Below are 20,161 nucleotides of genomic sequence, written 5' to 3'. Positions count from 1 at the left end.
AACTTTAGACTGCTTTCAAATTTGGTGCGGTTTAAAAGGGGAAAATGATCAGTGGGAAGACATTTAAACTAAAAGGCGAAGGTTCAGCCCTAAAATCGTAGTTTGCCAAATTCACCCGGTGTATATCTCCATTTGTCCTCCTTCATGTTGACAAGCCTCATGGTCCATGCCATGACACAATGGGTGCATTGAACCGGGTGCATTCAAAGAAACCAAATCCTTGGATGCGTCATTGCAGGAGGAGAAATGTCAATTGTGGTTGTTTGTGAAATTACACTGATCATTTGACACTTGTAGACACCTAGTTAACGCACAGTCTCTTTCGACAGGTACTTTCTGCTGGATTTCGAGTCTGGGGTGCTGCAGTACTTCGTGACAGAAGCGAGTAAAAGTCAGAAGCCACGAGGAAGCCTGCCTTTAGCTGGATCTTGCATCACCCTTGGCGATGAAGTGCCCAACATGCTGGTGGTGTCCTCAGCCAGTGGAGAGATGTACAAACTCAGAGGTACAGCCTTTTCCTAGATCATATTGAATGGACACAAGCCCGAAAATGCCTTCATGTATGTTCCTGTGCATCTTTCTATTGCATGAGAGTTGTTCCGAAGCCAACGCGTGATACATCATGTCAACACAGATCCGACACTGACATCAGAAGTAACTTGCTTTAACGCATATCACACTAGCAGGTGTAAGAAGAAACTTGAGGTTATAGGAGGCGTATTCTGATATCAGAGGAATCCTTCAATAACTTATATCAGACTAGTCCGATACTCGAGTTAACCTGACCTTTATAAGGCTAGTTCAGATGTAATAGTGAACACAAACTAGAGTATATGAGGCTAGTACTGACATCAGAATGAGCCCGTTATAACTTAAATCAGGCTAGTTCTGAAATTCGAGGTAAGCTGTATTTATCTTATATCAGGCTAGTTTGGCCGTAAGAAGACACCTACGGTAGATAACATGCGACTAGTTCTGACCTTCGAAGGAACCTGTAATAACTTAAATCAGGCAAGTTATGATATTAGACCTAACCGGCAATTAGCCTATAATACATGGCAGCCTGAAATATATGTATGCATGTTCTTATTACAGGCTAGTTGTGACATCACAACGGACCTGTAGTAAGAAAATGACATAACAACTGCTCTGTAATCAGTTATTACGCTTCGGTTGCGATGTCACAGTGCCTCCTGCTTGAGCCAGCAGAGAGAATTTCAGCTGTCGCAGCAGCACTTAAATTAATCTTTGAAACGCATTTCAAATTCCTTGTTTGCAGAGTAGAATTCTGTGACACATTGAAGCCGGTAATTGACAAGGAAATGTTCATGGTAGAATGTTTAATTTGTGCACTGCTGGAGTTAAACTCAGGTGAACGAGAATCTGCATGTTATTCCTTGTTTTAAAGCACAAAAGGAACGTTGTTTTCAACATATTTTATTAAACAGCTTGAACAATTTTTCTGCAACACATTAGGGGGTACATGTTTGCTTTTTTACATCCAAACCGTTCTGTATTGATTATATGGATCAGCAAATGGAAGATCTCTTACATTATATTAAACAAGAGATGAGGTAGGGAATGGCAGTGTGTGGCCATGTATTATAAGGAATAAAATACCCCCTACCATACATGACATGGATATTGCAAGTCACCTTGGAGTCACATGACCTTACAAAGGAACTCGGCCTTTGGCACTTTCCTCCCTTTTGCCACAAAACTCCTTGGTGACTTGAAATATCCTTATAATGTACGCTATGGAGTACTTTAACCCACATATAGCATGCTTGTCCCAAAGAATACACCTGAGATCGATCTTTTGAGGCTATTCGTGACATCAGAAGTAATGTCTAATAGGTTAAATCAGGTTAGTTCTGATATTAGAAGAATAAACCTGTATTAATTTATAACAGACTAGTTTAGACATAAGAGGAATCCCAGGGTAGATTATATCAGGCTTCTTCCGACATCATAGGCGACCCGTATTTAGATTGATTATTTTAGGCTAGTCTGACATTAGAATGAACCGCTCCCTCCAGAGCCCTGCGCTCGGCCTCCTCCAACTATTTGCGTGTGTGCCATTTTTTCAAGCAGAGATTTGGGGCTAGATCCTTTTCCTCTGCAGGTGCCTCCCTCTGGAACAGCCTCCCTGCCTCTCTTCGTCTTGAGCCGGACCTCCTTAAATTCCGGCTGGAAACTTCTCAAGACATCCCTCTTCTCTTCCTCTTCCTCTCTCCCTCTCCCTTGCTAACCTCATTCTCTTCTCTCCTGCTTCCCTCCCTCGTTCTCTTCCCCAATCTGCTCAGTCACCTGACTGGTCGCCTGGTGCGCCTCCAGAGCCTCACAGGTCCCAGGCTCTCCCGCCAGTCCTGCACTTGCCTCTGGGCCTCAGCACTCTGCCTTGCATTACTGCACTCAGAATACATTCCATGCGAGTGGCACCCACTTTACACTTAACCCTGGCCCCTGCTGGTCTGGGTGCACTTGTCCCTCTCCCCCTCCTTGCACTGCTGTCTGTGCACTTTCACGACCCTGAATGTACTAGGCTTTGCATGTTTGTCCTGTCCTCTATCTCCCCTCCCTAGCTGGTTATGCCTACATGCATAGGCGCGTTGATGACCAACCTTTATTGTCTTGTATGTTCCTCTCCTACTCCCCCCACCTTTTTCCCCCCACTCTTTGTCACGTACCTATACTAGTAGAAATTCCCCAGTCTAGTATGCTAGTTATTGCTGTTAGATCATTCAGAATCTTCAAGGCCTAAGAATGACAATGATATCCCCTTGTTCCCTTCCCGCCTTGAAGGGCTTTGAAGCACTTCACTTGTGTATAAGCGTATAAGCGCTTTACAAATAAACAATTACAATTATCTGTAATCTTCTATACCAGGCTTCTTCTGAAATTCCGCTGACTCTGGGTTTCTGTCAGCCACTCGGAGTGCTTGCCACTGTTCCCGCCCTCTCCCACTGCTGTCTCCAATCACACCCAGCTTTCACCCTGGTTCCCTGTGTCCACCTGCTGCCCCGAAACACTGAGCGTACAATAAAAGGAAAAAAAAAAACAATTTAATTTATATGCTTCGCTTACACAACAAATTCTAGTTGTTCCATTGTTACATATTATTGTCGCAGACATTCTCATTGCTAGGAATCGCCTTTGCCATCCCCAGCCCTGGCGTACAGTCACTGTTTTCCACGTAACATATTCCTAGTCACCACCACCTCAACCTTTTCAGTGTAACAATTAGGCCACATCCCTTCTTAACAAATAACCTCTGAACTTTACCCATATTTAGACGTTCCTGGTAGCAATTTGACAAACAATTCTTCACCGTCGTTATCCCACACAACCTCCCTGAGCCATTCCTCTACTGTCTGCACTGTATGACACCTCTATTTTCTCAAAATACATCTTTTGGCCAGTAGACATCCCAGATTCAAAGATCTTCTCTGTCGTTCTGGCATATCTCTCACAAACCAAACAAGCATCCCTGGGGGGGGCATCAATACTGGTGTATTTACTATGTTAGACAGTTGATCACATACCTGTGCCCTGAAACTGGCTAGTCTGGGACATTCCCATAGCATGTGTAGGCACCCTGCATCTGCCGTTTTACAGCTGGGGCATACGCCTCCATTATCCAACTAGATCCTTTTGAGCTTCGCTGGTGTATAATGCAGTGTATTTAATATTTGAATTGTATAAACTTGAACCTGGTGTTCAGCAAGACCAGGCGCATGAGGATACCATAGCTCTCAGCCATTTATGTTGCAAAGGCGGGTGAAAACACCCGATTTTATTTTTGGCAGGTGAGAGGCCCATTGAAACGAATGGGCGTGCAGGAGCCTTGGCAGGTGTGTCAGCTGTTTACAAGGCGGGTGACACCCGCCAAAAGCGTGCCAGTTGAGAGCTATGGGATACACATCTTCCGCCATTCTTAATCCGTAATCTCCGTTCCCAGGCCAGTAGCTCATTTGTCCCTAACTTTAACGGTTGTTTCCAGCATTTGTTCAACAACATCGTGTATAAGGTTGCCATTATTCTACGACACCTATACGAATTCGAAATGTATGCCACGCATGTATTCTCTGTCAGTTCAAGGGAGTAGGTCTGCCATTTCCTTGAGATGGTTAATTTTTCATCCACTTCCCCACACCCAAACTGGCTCCTTGTCCTATTCTTGGCTCCGCCCACAGCACTGATACAGACAAAGGACTACGACTCTAAAGCCCCTGATCAATGGACACTCGGCGGCCATATTTCAGTGTCTACACGTTATAGAAACATTACACTCACACCAAATTGAGGGCCAACCTAGCAGCACGCCCAAGCGCCGGGTGAAAATAGCTGGACATCTCAGCCCCAATACATTTCGAACAGTAAAGACTCACTCTTTTCCTTCTCTCTTTTCTTGACCTAGTCATGAAGTATGTGTCTACTCATTTTTTTAAACACAAATGCTGTTACAATATTGAAATTGACACTATGGAAAAAGTTATTACACCATAGAACATTGAACTGGATGTATGAATACACTTGGTTCTTTTCAACCAATAGCAGATACATCGGCAGGGTGTTTTCGATTGTTCCTTGGCATTTCACCCATGCAGAGTGGTCTCATCCCAACATGCCTTTGCAGGAATTGCTTCCAGAAAGCACAGGAAGAGCCACCACTTTGCTCCTTTTCACTGAAAACATTACTATTTTCTTTCCGGCCGCCCCTTCTGAAGATCGGCTTCTAACGCCCAGCCATCCTTTGGTGCCAGGATACCCATGGCCAAATGTTGCACTTTATAAATCTAAGCTAGACTATTTTTTTGTTGGAAATATTGACCCAGTTGCAGGAGGTAAAACGGACAAGTCTGTATCTGTAACAGCCGGCCTCCACACTAGCCGCAGAAGCCAAATTGTGGTTCGAACACCTACTCATGGCACACAAGGAGAGTGGTTGCAGAGATTTAGGTGACTTCAGGAACGAGCATTGGCAAAGCCAACATCTTCGCCTTTTGTTTAGGTATGTGATAGGCAATTGCTAGGTTCTGATATTTTAGTGCTACCAGACCAGACCATTAGATCGCAAATTTTGGTAAATTGTGTGATCACCTGGACATATGATAGCAGTGCTTGGAAAATGCCTATTTTATACCTAAACTGCTGGAGTGTCAATGCTCGTTTTTACCAGGACTTCAGTACAAGGAAAAGATAATAATCTTTTATTGATGGCACACTTGGTTAAGACATTCTTATTGCACCATTCGCCATTTACTGCTGCAATGAAGCCATCAACTCTCAACAGACGGATTAGAAATAACTTGGGCGGGCTAAGGTTTGAGGTTTCAGATTGATAAATTGAGTGCAAAGAGATCCCAGGTGGATGTGTTTTGGGTGGGGAGGGGCAGGCAGTGGATGGAAATGGCCCCAGGAATTAGCATGGTCCTGGGAAATCGATCGGTGGGTAAATAACCAAACAACACCTACAAGTTGTGTGTGTCCATCCTCACATGCCATGTTCAGGGATGGATGAAATCAAGTTGGGTCAGGGTTTTGCCGCCATAAGCTCTCTAGATGCTTTGGACTACAACTCCCATCAGCCGTACAAAGCAGAGTCGATGGTGAAGGATCATAGAAGTCATAATCCATAAAATCTGGAGAGCCGCAGGTTGTCGACCTATCTTAATACCCAATAGGGGGCCAGATTAGTAAGGTATTGTCTCTCCTGGGCTGATAACTGATTGTTCAGAACCAACAGAGAACCACATTTTGAATGGGCTGGATTATGTTTGTCGCAAGACACATCCAATCGATTTGTAAATTGTGTACATCTTTCCAATCCCCTTTGCTGACAAAAAGCCTAACGTTGAACTTCCATTTTGTACAATGAGCGAGGAGGTGATGAGTAAGAGCAGAGCGGGCTATAGTCCGCCTCTGTGCAGTCAACTACAGGCCTTGGCTTCTCATTTCATCTCTAAAACTCAGGATATCCTGGCCTCTCTCTCTTCCTCTCCCCCTCCTCCCTCTACTCCCTGCTCTTCCTCTGGCCCTTCTTCGGCCACCTCTCCTCCCTCCTTCTCAGCCTTTATTTTATTTATTTTATTTTTATTTATATATTTATAACGCGATGGAGCTTGCAAGCATCAGAGCGCGAAAAAGTACATGTGGCCTGGTAGAAACACAGGACAACGAAAAAGAGGGACAAAAGAGTCCGGTGAAGAGAAGCAGGGAATCACATTCACCAGAGCTATTTAAAGAGCACAGTTTTAAGCTGTTTCCTAAATTTTAAGAAATTACTTTCAGGTCTGAGGTGGCCAGGTAGCTCATTCCATCTTGAAATGGCTTTGGAAGAGAAAGCTCTGCCTAAGCCCCTGGCTTTCTTTGGGCGGCCAACTACCAGCAGTCCCTGGTTTTCTGATCTAAGGCTCTGACTAGGTTCATACAGTTTGAATTCCTGTTTTGGGTAGGCAGGTGCTTTTCCGTATAAGCAGCAATGGACCAGTGTCAGAGATTTAAAGGTGATGCGTTCCTCCAGTGCTAGCCAGTGGAGATCCTTTCTATCACTGGTAATATGTTCTCTTATGGATTTGCCTGTAATAGATCTAAGAGCATTATTTTGTATTGTTTGCCATTGTTTAATGCATTTAATGCTGGCTCCCAAGAGCAGGGCATTTGCATAGTCAAGAAGTGACAGAATAGCAGCCCGAGCTATGGTGGCACTATTCTGCTTGCTCAGCAGCGGCCTAATATGGTGTAAAAGCCTTCAGTAATATTCGTAGTTTCGCTTGAGATAGGATATTTGGGCTTCGGCTCCTAGCGAGGATTGTAGGTAAATTCAAATGTCTTTACCTTATCAGATACTTTGATGGCAGAGTCTTTTTTAAGAAAGGAGGAGTATGCAGGGCCTAGTTTGTTTATGGCTTTAGTCGGGCCGAATGTCATGAGCTCTGTCTTTGAGCCATTCAGGCACATCCAGTTTGACTTCATCCATATTTCGATGGAGTTATAGATGGCTGAAACTCTGTCGTTGTTGAGGGTATGATTTCCGCACAGTTCCATGATTAGTTGAGTGTCATCTGCGAAGTTTGTAAAATAGACCCCAAGTCTTGCCAATAGTGAGCAGAGACAGCGGAGATAGAGATTAAAGAGCAACAGCGAGAAGCTGGCCCCTTGTGGAATGCCACAGTCCACAGACCTAGAAGTAGACGAATGTCCTCCCCAAATAATTTTTGTGCTTCTGTCTTCGAGGAAGGAAGCAACCCAATCGATAGCTTCTTTAGAACAGTTTCCTGCTGTATTCAGGACCTCTCTGAGCTTCTGATGATCTAACAAGCCAAAAGCTGCAGAGAGGTCCAGAAGGATCAGGAGGCCTGTCTTTCCACTGTTCTCATCAGGTGAAGTTTCTAGACAAGTCCGATCTATGAAAATCTAGACAAAACAGGTTCCCCCCTGTTCCTCCAAAACCGTCAAGGACCACATCGACAACCTGGCTCCTGCTCTGGCTGACTTCTGCAACCACTCCTTCGCCACTGGAGTCTTCCGTTCCCCCCTGAAGCACTCCCTTGTGCACCCTCTTCTTAAGAAACTCTCTGCCGATCGTTCCTGCCCGGCTAACTATTGCCCATTCTCCATCACTCCTTTCCTGGGCAGACTCCTGGAAAAGATGGCCATCTCCCAGCTTGATCTTTACACTGAATCTGTTGGTTGTCTCCATGACAATCAGTGTGGCCTCTGAGCTGCCAGAAGCATGGATACTGCTCTCCTGAATATCTGTGAAGACCTGCTCTCCAACCTTGATTCCAACACCCCCTGTGTCCTCATCTTGCTTGATCTCTCTTCTGCCTTTGACAATCCTGCTCAACCGTCCCCGTGATAACCTGGGTATCACCGATCAGGCCTGGCTTGGCTGACTTCTTTTCTCTCAGATCGACCCTCCCAGGTCCAACTTAGGTCCTTCCTCTCCTCTATCTCTATCTCTACATGTGGTGTTCCCCAGGGGTCTAACCTCTCTACCTGGCTGTTCAACCAATACCTCACACTTCTTGCCCACTGCATTGCCGCCCTCTGCCCCAACTTTCAGTGCTGTGCGGATGACACTGGACTCATTTTCAGGCTCCCTTCCACCACCTCTTCTCCTTCTCTCATCTCTGACTGTCTGTCTGCTATCCATGGGTGGTGTGCCGCCAACAAGATCTGCCTTAATGCCAGTAAGACCAAGATTCTCCTCATTGGCACACCTGCTCCCCCCTTTCATGTCACTCGCTGGCTGGCCTCTATTGGCCCTCCTCCTGCTCCCACCTTTGAGGCTAAAAACCTCGGGGCATCTTGGACTCCACACCTTCCTTCTCCCCTCATATCTCTGGCGTCTCTAAGTAGTCACACTACCAGCTGCACCTCCTCAGAGGTATTCTCCCATTCCTCTCCTTCCCTCAGAAGCTCACTGTCTCCAGAGCTCTGGTTCTCTCTAGGCTGGACTACTGCCACAGCCTCTTTCTAAATGTGCCTGCCTCTACTCTCCGCCCTCTGCAACTCATCCAAAACAGGACTGCGAGACCTGTCAATGGCCTCAAGCCCAGGGATCATATCTCTCCAGGACTGAAATCTCTGCACTGGCTCCCAGTGGAAGTGAGGATTAAGTTCAAAACCCTCTGCATTGTCCACAAGGCCTTCAGGGGCATGGGGCCTCAATACCTTCAACTTTATCTTCCTAAATATCTTCCTTCTCGAGCTCTTCGCTCATCCACCTCCAACTCCCTCAGGGTCAGTCGCTTCTCCAAGCACCAAGTTGGTGGTAGATCTCTTTCTTCTGCTGGGGCCACCCCTGGAACAGCCTCCCTGCCTCTCTGAAACTTTAGGAGAACCATCTCTGGTTCCGGAAGCACCTCAAGACCTTTCTCTTTGCTTCTGCTTTCTCTCCTCCTCTCCCCTGCTGATCTCCTGGCTGAAACTGTAACTGCACTGGATACCTGGCTACCCTCTGATCTCAGGCCCAGGTCCCCTCACGGCCAGATGCACACCTGCTCTGCCCCCTTGGCAACCGTTGCACGCGGGGACTGTTCTGTATCCCTACCAGCACTTGACACCTGATGTCTGCACTTACCCTTGCACTTATGACCAGCTGGCCGCACTGTTTATTTATTGTCTTTATTTATTTTACTGTTATCCTATGTACTGCACTGCCCCTTCCCCTTGCCGCTTGGAACTTTCCCCTTGCCCTCTCCCCTGTTCTTGCGCAATCTCAATGTCACCTGGCCTAGTAAGATCGTTGTCTCTGTCTTCCCTCTGTTCCCCCTCCCTTGCCTCATCGCACCTTGAAACACTTGTGTATAGGCGCGTTATAAATGTCATATCATATCATATCATAACGTGATGTTCGGTTCCCGCTGATGGAAAGCACCTCCTTGCTGTGCCGTGTGTGATGTGATCAGTTTCCACAGTACAATCCCATCAAATAATCATGTTTCACTAGGAGCAATCCGTGTCCGAGGAGTCCCTAAACAACAAGGCTTCATTTGTTTTTTGTGCCCTCTCCATAAATCCGGTGGTCACTTTTCAGGCTAACATTAGTCAATCACCTACGGCGTTGGATTTTGGGTGATAATGAATGTTGTGATTGTGGCCGCTGGGGTCGGGACACCACTTTCGCATTGGTGATGGTTGAGAACGCCAAGGAGAGAAGTAAGTCTAGTGTGTGCCAGACCGCACTGGAAGTGCTTTAAATGGGCTACAAAATCGAGGGAAGAGGCGTTCTGGAAGGCAAGGCTGGGCCTGGCCTAAAAGAGAGGCAGATGACTTAGGCAAGGGCCATCGGCCACAAATAAACAATACATCATGAGTATGATATTTTAGTAAGTGGTACCCCAGGCAAAAACACTCCAAATGCTGAAGATACTTCTGCACAAGATAATGTATTGTGAACGAAAGTAAAATCGTTTTCTGTGCTAGCATAGGTTCAGTTATCTCTGGGAGAGCCTTATGGAGGTAGAGAGAGGACTTTACAACCCACCTCTCCTAACCCAAGAAACAAAAGGAAAAAACTTCTGCTTCTCTGTAATCTCCTTTCAGTCTCGGGGGTTTCTGGACTGGTATTGGGACTCACTCTCGGCTTTTCTCTACCACCTTTTTCAACTTGATCCTCAAAGAATAAGTTAGATTGCTGTCTCTTGTAACATCTTAATTCTTGCTCGTGCAATATGAGTCCAGGTCTGCTTCTTGCAACACTTCCTGTGCTCGTTCATATTGTACCTGTTGAGGGGAAATGTCTTCTCTTTTTTTAAACAATGCTCCTCCTTACATGTTGTATTTTTCCCATCATCAGTTGTGATATAGTTCATTCCCGTCTTCTCTACCCTTCGGGGCTGACTGTACTTGGAAAGCTTCTCTTTATCGTTGCTGTTCATTTTTACCTGCATCAGGTTTCCCTTCTTTACTATGAGCCCTACTGTTGATTTCCTCGTGCAGTATCTTATTTTCCTTTTTCTTGTTTGTGTCTCACTGTCCTGGTGCAGTTCATTTGTCAGTCTTGTATCTTTGATACCCACGAGACTGCAGTTTGTGGTTCATCTTCCTGCCTCTTAGTATTTTCAAAGGTGACACACCAGTGACAGTATTCGAAGTGTTTCTGTGTGCTGCGACATCGTTTCATGCCTTTTCCTTCCATTCCTGTGGCTGCTGCAAATGGCAATCTTTCTTTTATGAAGTGATTGGCCCTTTCGAGATGGCCATTACCTGGTGGATGATAGAAAGCAGCTCTGTACTGCTTAATGTTATGTTTTTTTTAAAAAAAGACTATTGCATTTCATGAGACGTTAGTTAAACGTTGTTGTCTGTCACCAGTTCCAGGTGGTAGACTTCCCTTCAGAACAGTTCTACCAATACGTCTACAATAGACATAGTAGTGATGTCATGCACACAGTTTAACTCTATCCAGTTGGACATGTAATCTACTACTACTTTGCCATACTTGTGCTCATTACTCATCCAGCTCAGAAGCCCAGTGAAGTATAGACCTAGTTTTCTCCAGGGCAGTTCTGAAATGTCTATATTTCTGAGTGGTGCGTGCCTTTTGTCACATTGCAGCTGTGGCCATTTTTATTTTTTATTTTTGTTTTTATCAAATCAATGATTTTACAAAAATGAGGATTCAGTTGCAGATACATGTTTTATTTTCTTATTTCTTGTTTCTTGTTTGATTGTTTCATTCTTAGTTTCTTTAGTTCTTGTTTAATTCTTTTTTGTTTAGTTCAATACTACTTGGTCCGATTGACTTCTTCTTTCCTGACAGAAAAGTTGGGAGAGGTTCAGTTTAGTGCATTCATTTAGAGCTGCTTTCAGGATTTTCACCGTGGCCATAGTCCAGGAAGTTTTTTCACTGCTTAGGCGACTCCACCAAACTTCTTCTTCATATAGAGCACATGATTCTATTAGCGGCCCAAGGTAAGCTTTTCTGAGTATTTGGGTCCCTGGGCATCTCATCAGGAGGTGCCTCACTGATTCAATTGCAGAGTCGTCTTTGCAGAGGCGACAGTGATTTGTTGGAGATAAACCTCTGATGGCGCAAATTTAATTTGTTAGGAATAGATTTAAGCGAGCCTTTAGAAAAACGAGCCTCAGTGATTTGTCTGGAAAACTTTTGACAATCTGGACAGCAAAGTGAAGTTATTTGGACTGCAAAGGAAGATGGGTAAGTAGCCTGTTTTTCTCAGCCAGTTCTTGAGTTTCAATCCAGTCCGCCGGATCCATTTTCCGCTTCACTTTTGTTGGGTTCTGTATCAGATCTTCTTCCAAGCATGTGATGTTGTTTAATTGAGATCTTTTCCTGTCTGCCTATGTTGTTAGAAACTTCCAACCGCCGCCCTTCATTTCAGTGTTTATCATGTTGTACCAGGGAGGTGATTCTGGTATTATCACTTTCCTAAACAAAGCTATTTCACTAGCTTCGATTGCTGCTTACAGGGAAACGAGGCCCAGTTCTCTCCTGATTGCTGGAACCGAAGTTGAATTTGGAAATTGAAGGACCTTGCGCCAAAAATGGCCTTCAAGATTTTGCCATAGGCCCGAGGGAATTGTTGGCATAGCTTCACCGCCGTACACCACACTTGGGATGACTTTAGCCTTGTAGAACTTTAAGACTGGTAACAGCAAGAAACTCCCGTATTTTCTGTCTATTACGCACGCTTGCGTGGTTAATTTTCGCGTCTTCTCCCATAAATGGTTCTGCTTCGTTACCTCACATTTTGAATGGTCCACCATCACGCCCAAGTACTTGAAGTTTTTCACCACTTCGATGTTAGTGCTTTCGAGGTTCCAGCGGGGAGTCTTTGGTTTTCTTTTTGATGGTTTTTCTAAGATCATTATCTTCGTTTTTTCCTTATTTACCTCCAGATTGTTCTTTGATATGTAGTAGGCCAAGTTGTTCAGTTGTCTTTGGAGGCCAATCAAAGTCTGATCTAAGAGAATGATGTCATCAGCATAAAGTAGATGAGACACCGCTGTCTGTCCAATTTTAGGTGGGAAGGCTCTGATGGACCTGCTCTCTTCTTTATAGTCACTCAAAAAGGAGGTAAACAATGCCGGGGCTAGGGGCGCGTGGCTAGAGGGCCATGGAGTAGGACGCGTCTTCCGAGCTGCTCCCAACGATCCGATATGATCCTGCGTGAAAATAAGCTAAAAAAGGCATGATCATGCTCAGAATTACACTATCGGATGTGTAAAGGCAAGGGGCAAGTTTGATGGAGAGCTGAGTCCTCGATGACCACAGGAAGATTGGCAAGATGAACTGAAAGTTTGTGATCACGGCGCGACACCCTAGACAAAATGGCCGCGCGCTAGAACAAAGGAGGCCGAGGTAGGCCTACCAACCCCACGGCGGATGTAGGTTGGCAAGGAGAGCGCAATGGGTGAAATGTGAAGCGGGAAGCAACTACGGCTGAAAGAACTGCACTGGTGATTTAGAAAGGGTTCTCTAGAAGCGGTCCACAACAAAGTGCACGAGCTGCTCACAACGCGCGTGAGCTGCAACGGACTGCCTGCGAGAGCGAGAGGTATAGCCCTCAAAAGGTGGACTGGGATAAGGCACAATATAAACACAGGCCTGGCGGTGCCACAGTGCGCTATAACCACAGAGAAGGAGGAACGGGGAAGCAGGGCCCGCACGCTACAGTAAAGCTGGGCCCAGGCACAAAGGCAGGACTGCACAATGTCGGTGAGAGGAGGCAAGACCAAGAGTAAGCGACCCACTATGGACATTTTTACCAGGCCGCAACATACTCGGACCACCCCGGTACAGGGTGCGGCAGCCGCGCCTGCAGAAATATCCCCGACAAAAGAGGATCACTTAATCCTAATTGCAGTTGAAAGCCTCGTGGGGTACAGCGATGGCGGACCTAAGAACCGCTTTGGAAACCAAAATAGATGCGGTTGGGCTAGAGGTCAACCTGCTGCGACAAGATGTAAGAGCGCTGGCTGAAAGAACAAGCGGCCTAGAGAGTGCGGTGAAAACCAACACGGAAACCACCACAAGTAACGCAAAGGAAGTCCACATTCTGAAGCAATAGGTCGCCAACTTGGAGAACCGCGTGGGGGAGGCTGAAGGGAGAGCGAGACGGAACAACATACGGGTGGTCGGCCTACCGGAGGGAGAGGAAGGTCAGGACCCCATGGACTACATGGAGAATTTGATCCTGCAAGAAATAGGAGCTGACAAACTTTCATAAGGATTTGCTGTCGAACGGGTGCACAGGGCCCTGACGAGGAAACCATGACCTGGAACCCCCCCTCGGGCGATAATAGCAAAGATCTTGAACTATAAAGATAGAGAGAAGATCCTCGAGTACTTTCGCAAAGGTGGAACAATCGAAAGGGCATTTGCAACCATTACGGCATACCCTGACTACACCATGTTGGTACAGAGACAGCGTTATAACTATGTGGCGATCAAGAGGAGAATGCGTATGGCTGGAATCAAGTACATGCTTTTGTATCCTGCAAAGCTCAAGGTCCTGCACAAAAGTAAGGCATACTTTTTTGATACCCCGGAAGACGCAGCGGCATGGTTGGATATGCAGGGTTGTCCGGAACAAGACGAGAAGCAAGACCACGAGGATCACAATAAGTGAGGGGGACACATTATGTAGAATGCAAGGATGGAGAAGGGGGGTCCTGGTGAAATATGAAAGGATTGTCGCATGGGTAAAAAGGGCAGGGCGAGGACAGATAACATTGAAAATCGTAATAAGAGGCATTTGGACTTGTTGGACAAGAACATAAAATGTGAATGTAAATTGGGTAGCATTAGGCGCGCTCACATGGAAGCAAACAGGAGTGGCAAGATGGAAACAACCTACTCCCAGGAGTTAGGGTAGTAGGGCCACCATTAGGGCGACTTCACCCTGCTGAGCCGTGAGTGAAGGCAATTACCTGAAAAGGGCTAGATGCGAGGGTGCCTGAGATCCAGGGATGGAGCTGGGCAACAGTTGGGTAGGGTGTTGGGGCGGGAGGAAATGGAGAGGAGTGCGTTGGGGCAGGGAAGGGAGGTGGGAGGAGGGAGGTTGGGAAGTTTGCAGTGTTTGTTTGGGGAAGTTTATGTTGGGAGACGAGCCCGCATAGAATGGGAATATATTTGGTCATGGACTGCGCTTGTGGGGGGAGAAGAGGGACCCTGATATGCCATGGGGGATCTTAAAATAATTACTTGGAACGTAAGAGGGCTCAATAGTTATTTAAAGAGGAATAAGGTCATGCTGTACCTACGCAGACAGAAAGTAGACATAGCCCTGCTGCAGGAGACCCATCTTACACAAGACAAGATGGAGATGATCCGGAAGAAGTGGAGGGGGACTGTGGTGGGAGCATCATATTCTGCCTATGCCAGGGGAGTGATCATTTTGGTGGCGCCACATGTCCCGTTCCAACTGTTACAGTCCACCGTGGAGGCAGACGGGAGGTTGGTCATGATGAGAGGGCTGGTGGAAAACAGGGAGATAAGCATTGTAAACATGTACGCCCGGAACCAAAACACAGCGGCATATTTTAGAACCTTATGTAACAAACTTAGTACGTACTTGGGAGGGGCGGTGATCTGGGGGGAGATTTCAACTGTGTATTAAACCCTATGGTAGATAGGTCAGATGGAAAAATAGACAGACCCACCGCAGCCACTAGAGCACTGTATACGCTGTTGGATGATTTCGGGTTTGTGGATGTATGGAGGTCACACCACCTCCAGGAGAGGCAGTATTCACACTACTCAGCTCCACAAAATTTGCACACTAGATTGGATTATATGTTTTTCACGCAAGAGTTAATGACTGAGATAACAGAAACGGAATATAAAGCGAGAGTCCTCTCAGACCACTCGCCACTAATCCTTAGATGGCAATACCGACCACCGAGGGCAAAGATCCCGACATGGCGCCTCAGAGCAGAGGCACTGAAAGACACCATCTTCCTGGAGGACATGAGGGAGGAAATAATAAACTACTTTGAGATAAACACTGGCAGTGTAGAGACAGCAGGTATGCTTTGGGAGGCCTTTAAAGTGGTAATGAGAGGGGTAGCTATAGCTAAGTCCAAAGGGCTACAAGGAGGGATCCAGGCTGAACTTCAAGATACGGAGAGGGAACTAGAAAGGGCACTAAAGGAGGGAGGTAATACCAAGGAAGATAATGAAATAATACTTAAGCTGCAGCAGAAATGTGTGGGGCACTGTGAGAGATTGTGCAATCTTAACTATAAGAAGTATATGGAGAGACAGCATGCGGGGGGGGATAAACCAGAGAGGGTCCTGGCATGGCTATACAAGAGTCAGACCCCCAGGCCCACAATCAGGACAATAACGAGAGAGGATGGGAGCTTGGTGGACACTCAAGAGCGAGTTAACCAAGAATTTGTGGAGTATTATCGACTCCTGATTGGAGATGATGAGGACAGTGACTGCACAGAAATAGCAGAAACACTGGAAGATATAGGACTGCCGCAGATCGGTGCCGAAGAGCGGGAGGAGCTGGATGCCCTTAGAGGAGTTGGAAGTAGTAGTGAGACAGTTGCCTACTAGCAAAACCCCGGGGACTGACAGACTCGCAAGTGAATTTTATAAAACATATAAGGATGAAGTGCTTCCTCCGCTTTTAGAAATGTTGAATGAAGCGTATGAAGTGGGTAGGCTGCCAGAGTGCCTCAGAGAAGCAACAATTATACCGTTGCCCAAACCTAATAAGCCCGGTCATAACTGCGGATCATACAGACCCCTGTCAATGCTCAATCAAGACAGTAAAATATTGACGGCTGTTTTGGTAAATAGAATGAGGAGGGTTATTGCTAAACGAATACATTCCGACCAGCCTGGCTGTGTTCCGAACAGAAACATATCCAACAATCTCAGGCGACTCCACTGAGTCGTTGAGCACGCAAATGAGGACGAAGGCAAACTGGCAATTGTATCGCTAGATGCAATAAAGGCCTTTGATTCAGTCAAGTGGCAGTGGCTGATGGCGGCCCTGGCTGGCTATGGAATAGGGCCGGGGTACTTACAGTGGGCCAAAATGCTATATAGCACGCCGTTGGCTAGAGTTAAAACAGGGTCGGTGATATCGGAGAGGTGGCAGCTTCGTAGAGGTACTAGGCAAGGATGCCCGTGGTCTCCTATGCTGCATATTCTTGTCCTGGATCCCTTGGCCATAAACCGGAGGCAACAGTATGATCCGATAGACATTGCTGTAGGAGGGGAACAGCATCTAATCTCTTTGTATGTGGATGACATGTTGTTGTACTTAAGGCACCCAGAAGAAAACCTCCAGTACATTCTGGAAGTGATGGAGATATATGCAAAGCAGTCTGGCATAGCTGTGAACCCCCAAAAATCTAGTATATTTCCACTGGGCAGGTATAAAGGGACCCCGCTAGAACAGCTACCGGTTCTAGAGATACCATGGGAGGTGCGCACATTCCGATATCTTGGAATAGATATATACCATACGGTAGAAGAGGAACACCAGTATAACACAGAGGAGGCGATCAGGAAAATTGGAAATAGTATGACATTTTGGGTGAAACTACCTCTACCGAAAATGGTGGTTCTACCAAGACTCTTGCATTACTTTGGAAACATTCCATATCTTATAACAAGGCGGGCCATTGCTAAGCTAGAAAGCATGTGCAGGGACTTCCTCTGGCATGGGACGAGGAATACAGTAGCCCTTTGGAAGCTACAAAACTCATACGAAAAAGGGGGCATAAAACTGCCGAACTACGAAATTTACTACATAGCAAGCCAGCTGCAATATGTAGCTAAATGGCTCTCTGAGGAGTCAACCTTGGAGTCCACGCTGTTCCGACAGGACTGTGCCCCATACTTCCTAAAGGAAATGATGTGGCTGCCTACGGTAGACATGGAAGGGCGCCCAAGGATGACGAGACTAGGGTGGAAGATATGGCGAAGGGCCTGCCATCTGATGGTGAATTCATTCCCGTGCTCCCCGGAGGTAACAGTAGTGGCGTTGACTGGCAAAGACAAGCAATTAAGGATGATGATTAGGAAACATTGGGAACCGACTGGGATAGCAACCATGGGCGATATATGGCAGGACGGGGACATAAAGGACTTTCCAGTACTAGAGGAAGAAACTGGGTTACATACCGGCCAGTATATTACATACCACAGAGTGGTGCGGAAAATCAAGGAGAAAGGGTCCGAAGTAGCACTAGAAGAAGAACCGGACACTACCATAGACACAATATACAACGTCGCAGAAGGGGGACACGAGATATCCAGAATATATGAGCTGATGATGACCAAGGTGGGGAAGGAGGTGGCACAACTGAGACGGGACTGGGAAGAGGAAGTTGGGGCCCCAATGAGTGATGGGATGTGGGAACGAGCCCAAGGGTACCACAAAAAAGTGTCGAGAAATGCAAGACTGCAACAAATACAATTGTACGTAACCCATAGGGCGTATATGACGCCCCAGAGAATAGCTAAATTCACAAATGTAGGGCGACAAGCATGCCCCAAATGTGATGAGGAAAATGCCGGAATGGTGCACATGTTTTGGTCATGCCCAGTCATTGAGCGTTTTTGGGGTGAGGTGGCGCACAAGTTGGCTGAAAAAGGAATCAAAATTGTGGTGGATACAGTATTGGCCTGTTTGATGGGAGGGCTTCCGAGACCGCGTAAACTCAAGCATGTGAGTAAATTAAAGGACTTAGCGTATGCACTTGCAAAGAGGAGAATTGCTATGGTGTGGAAGGCATGCCAGAGACCACGAATAGAAGTATGGTGGAAGGATCTACAGAAATGGGCCGAAGCGGAAACTGCGGTATGGCAGGACGCAAGTAATGTCGGGGGAGGGGGGAGGCTGAGACCCTGATGGCCTGGAAACAATTAATAGCAGAGTTATTTGGGTTACTACGAGACCCAACGGAAAACACGGAGGAGGAATCCTTATCACAAGATGCAGGAGCAGAACACGGAAGGAGGGAATAGGCTCGTAAGGGGGGAGGGAAGGGGAGAAGCAGTGGACATATTGAAGTGATGTATGTTTATAATGTTATTGTATGCACTGCAAGTTTGGTTTGTATTGTTGGTTGAAATAAAATTAATAAAATTATTTAAAAAAATAAAATAAAAATATAAAAATAAAAAAAACAATGCTGGGGCGAGAGGACATGCCTGTTTTACCCCTTTGTATGTTAGTATTTCTTCGGACAAAAGGCCTTTTTGGTTTAACTTAACTCTCATTGAAGTCGAAGAGTGTAGGGCCTTGATAGGCTCTAGGAATTTCCGTGGCCTGTTCCAATGTTCCAGTTTTGACCACAGCATCTCTCTGTCAATCTGGTCAAATGCCTGGGTGATGTCTATAAAAGCCAGGAACACCCTCCCTTTTCCAGTCAAGATTTTGTTTTTATGATGCTTAGCATCATAATGTTGACCGTAGTGCCCGAGTTTTTCATGAACCCGGCTTGGAAGGGGTCAGAGCTTGGTGAGATTTTTGCCCATTTTTGGAAGCTTCTCAGGAGGAGGGAGCCATAGATCTTTCCAATCGTGTCCAGCAGGGCTATCGGGCCTAATTACCTTTTTAAAGATCGAGACTACCACGGAAGAGGTCCACGACCTTGGGATAGATCTTGACTGGCAGCATTCTTTGAACCCCTGGCTGATAAAGGATGCCCATTCTGCTGGATCATTCCTTAAATCAACATTGGTAATCCCGCCTGGGCCCGGGGCTCTAGAGGGTTTGAGTTTCCTTATGACCTCCTCGATGGAGTCATTGATTGAGAAGTCTTCCCAGTCGGTTTTGTTGTGGACCCTTGAAGAGGTGATTGTCAGACCTCTTCATTGTCAGGCTGAAATAGAGTGGTAAAGTGGGATTTACAACACTCCTCAGACACACTGTTTGCCAACATGAGGGTCGGAGAGCGATCAACCTTTTTGACCAGTGACCAGAAGTCTCTGGAGTTTGTGCCTGCTAACTTCTTCAGCATCTCATCAGAGTCTTGCTGATAGAGAAATCCTCGATAGAATCTCAGCCAAGATTTGTACTTCTTTTGTTCTTCTTGAAATTCTCTCTGTAGGAGATCGGAGTTGGAATTTGCTGCATGTCTCTTTAGTTTCCTAATAGTTCGGCGTATGACCGCCAGCAGTTTATCGTACTCATGGTTAGGTGTTTGGTTTAACCTCGTCGTTTTAGGAATACTGGACTGGTACGGTATTAATAGTGGTTGGTAGTCAATTTGCGGTACAATCCCCCACTCTTTCGTGGAAAGTTGACTTGCATAATTTCCTGAAAGTTCTTCAATTCTTTCCACCGTTAATCTCAGGTTGTTATCTTGAGCTGTAGGTTCGATTTCTTCGGACGACTGTAGTCTGACAGGGCTCTCAGTAAGCCATGCTATTTTGAGGATATTGTGATCGCTAGCCTCAGCCCGTATGACCTCGAATGATGTTATCAGGTTAAGCATAGCTTCCAAGGTAAAAATGTAGTCAATTGTGGCTTTTGGGGTGCCTCTTTCCCATGTTGGAATTTGAACAGCTGAAGGAAAAGACTGCTCAATGTTGTGGAGGTTTCTTGAGTCCATTAGCTTTTGCCACTGTTGCCCGCGTGAATCCACCAAGGTTTTTGGGCTTGTGGGGTCAGAGGGTAGATGGAGTCTCGGGCATTTGGCATTCAGGTCT

At 46.2% G+C, this 20,161-nt stretch overlaps 1 protein-coding gene across 5 annotated transcripts in view; it reads left to right on the top strand.

Annotated features, from left to right (window-relative positions):
* Positions 1–20,161, top strand: part of OSBPL10 (oxysterol binding protein like 10) — a 2,898,140-nt gene that overhangs the window by 1,993,613 nt on the left and 884,366 nt on the right. For all 5 annotated transcript variants that reach the window (XM_069648807.1, XM_069648805.1, XM_069648806.1 and 2 more), the window contains one exon: positions 330–505. In XM_069648807.1, coding sequence (XP_069504908.1) covers positions 330–505 — 176 coding nt within the window. The remainder of the gene's footprint in view (positions 1–329; positions 506–20,161) is intronic.

This window comes from Ambystoma mexicanum, chromosome 2q (assembly GCF_040938575.1).
Source record: "Ambystoma mexicanum isolate Mex_15411 chromosome 2q, UKY_AmexF1_1, whole genome shotgun sequence".
Taxonomy (NCBI): Eukaryota; Metazoa; Chordata; class Amphibia; order Caudata; family Ambystomatidae; genus Ambystoma; species Ambystoma mexicanum.
Note: the sequence above shows the minus strand (reverse complement) of the source record. Positions and strands in the feature narration are given on the sequence as shown.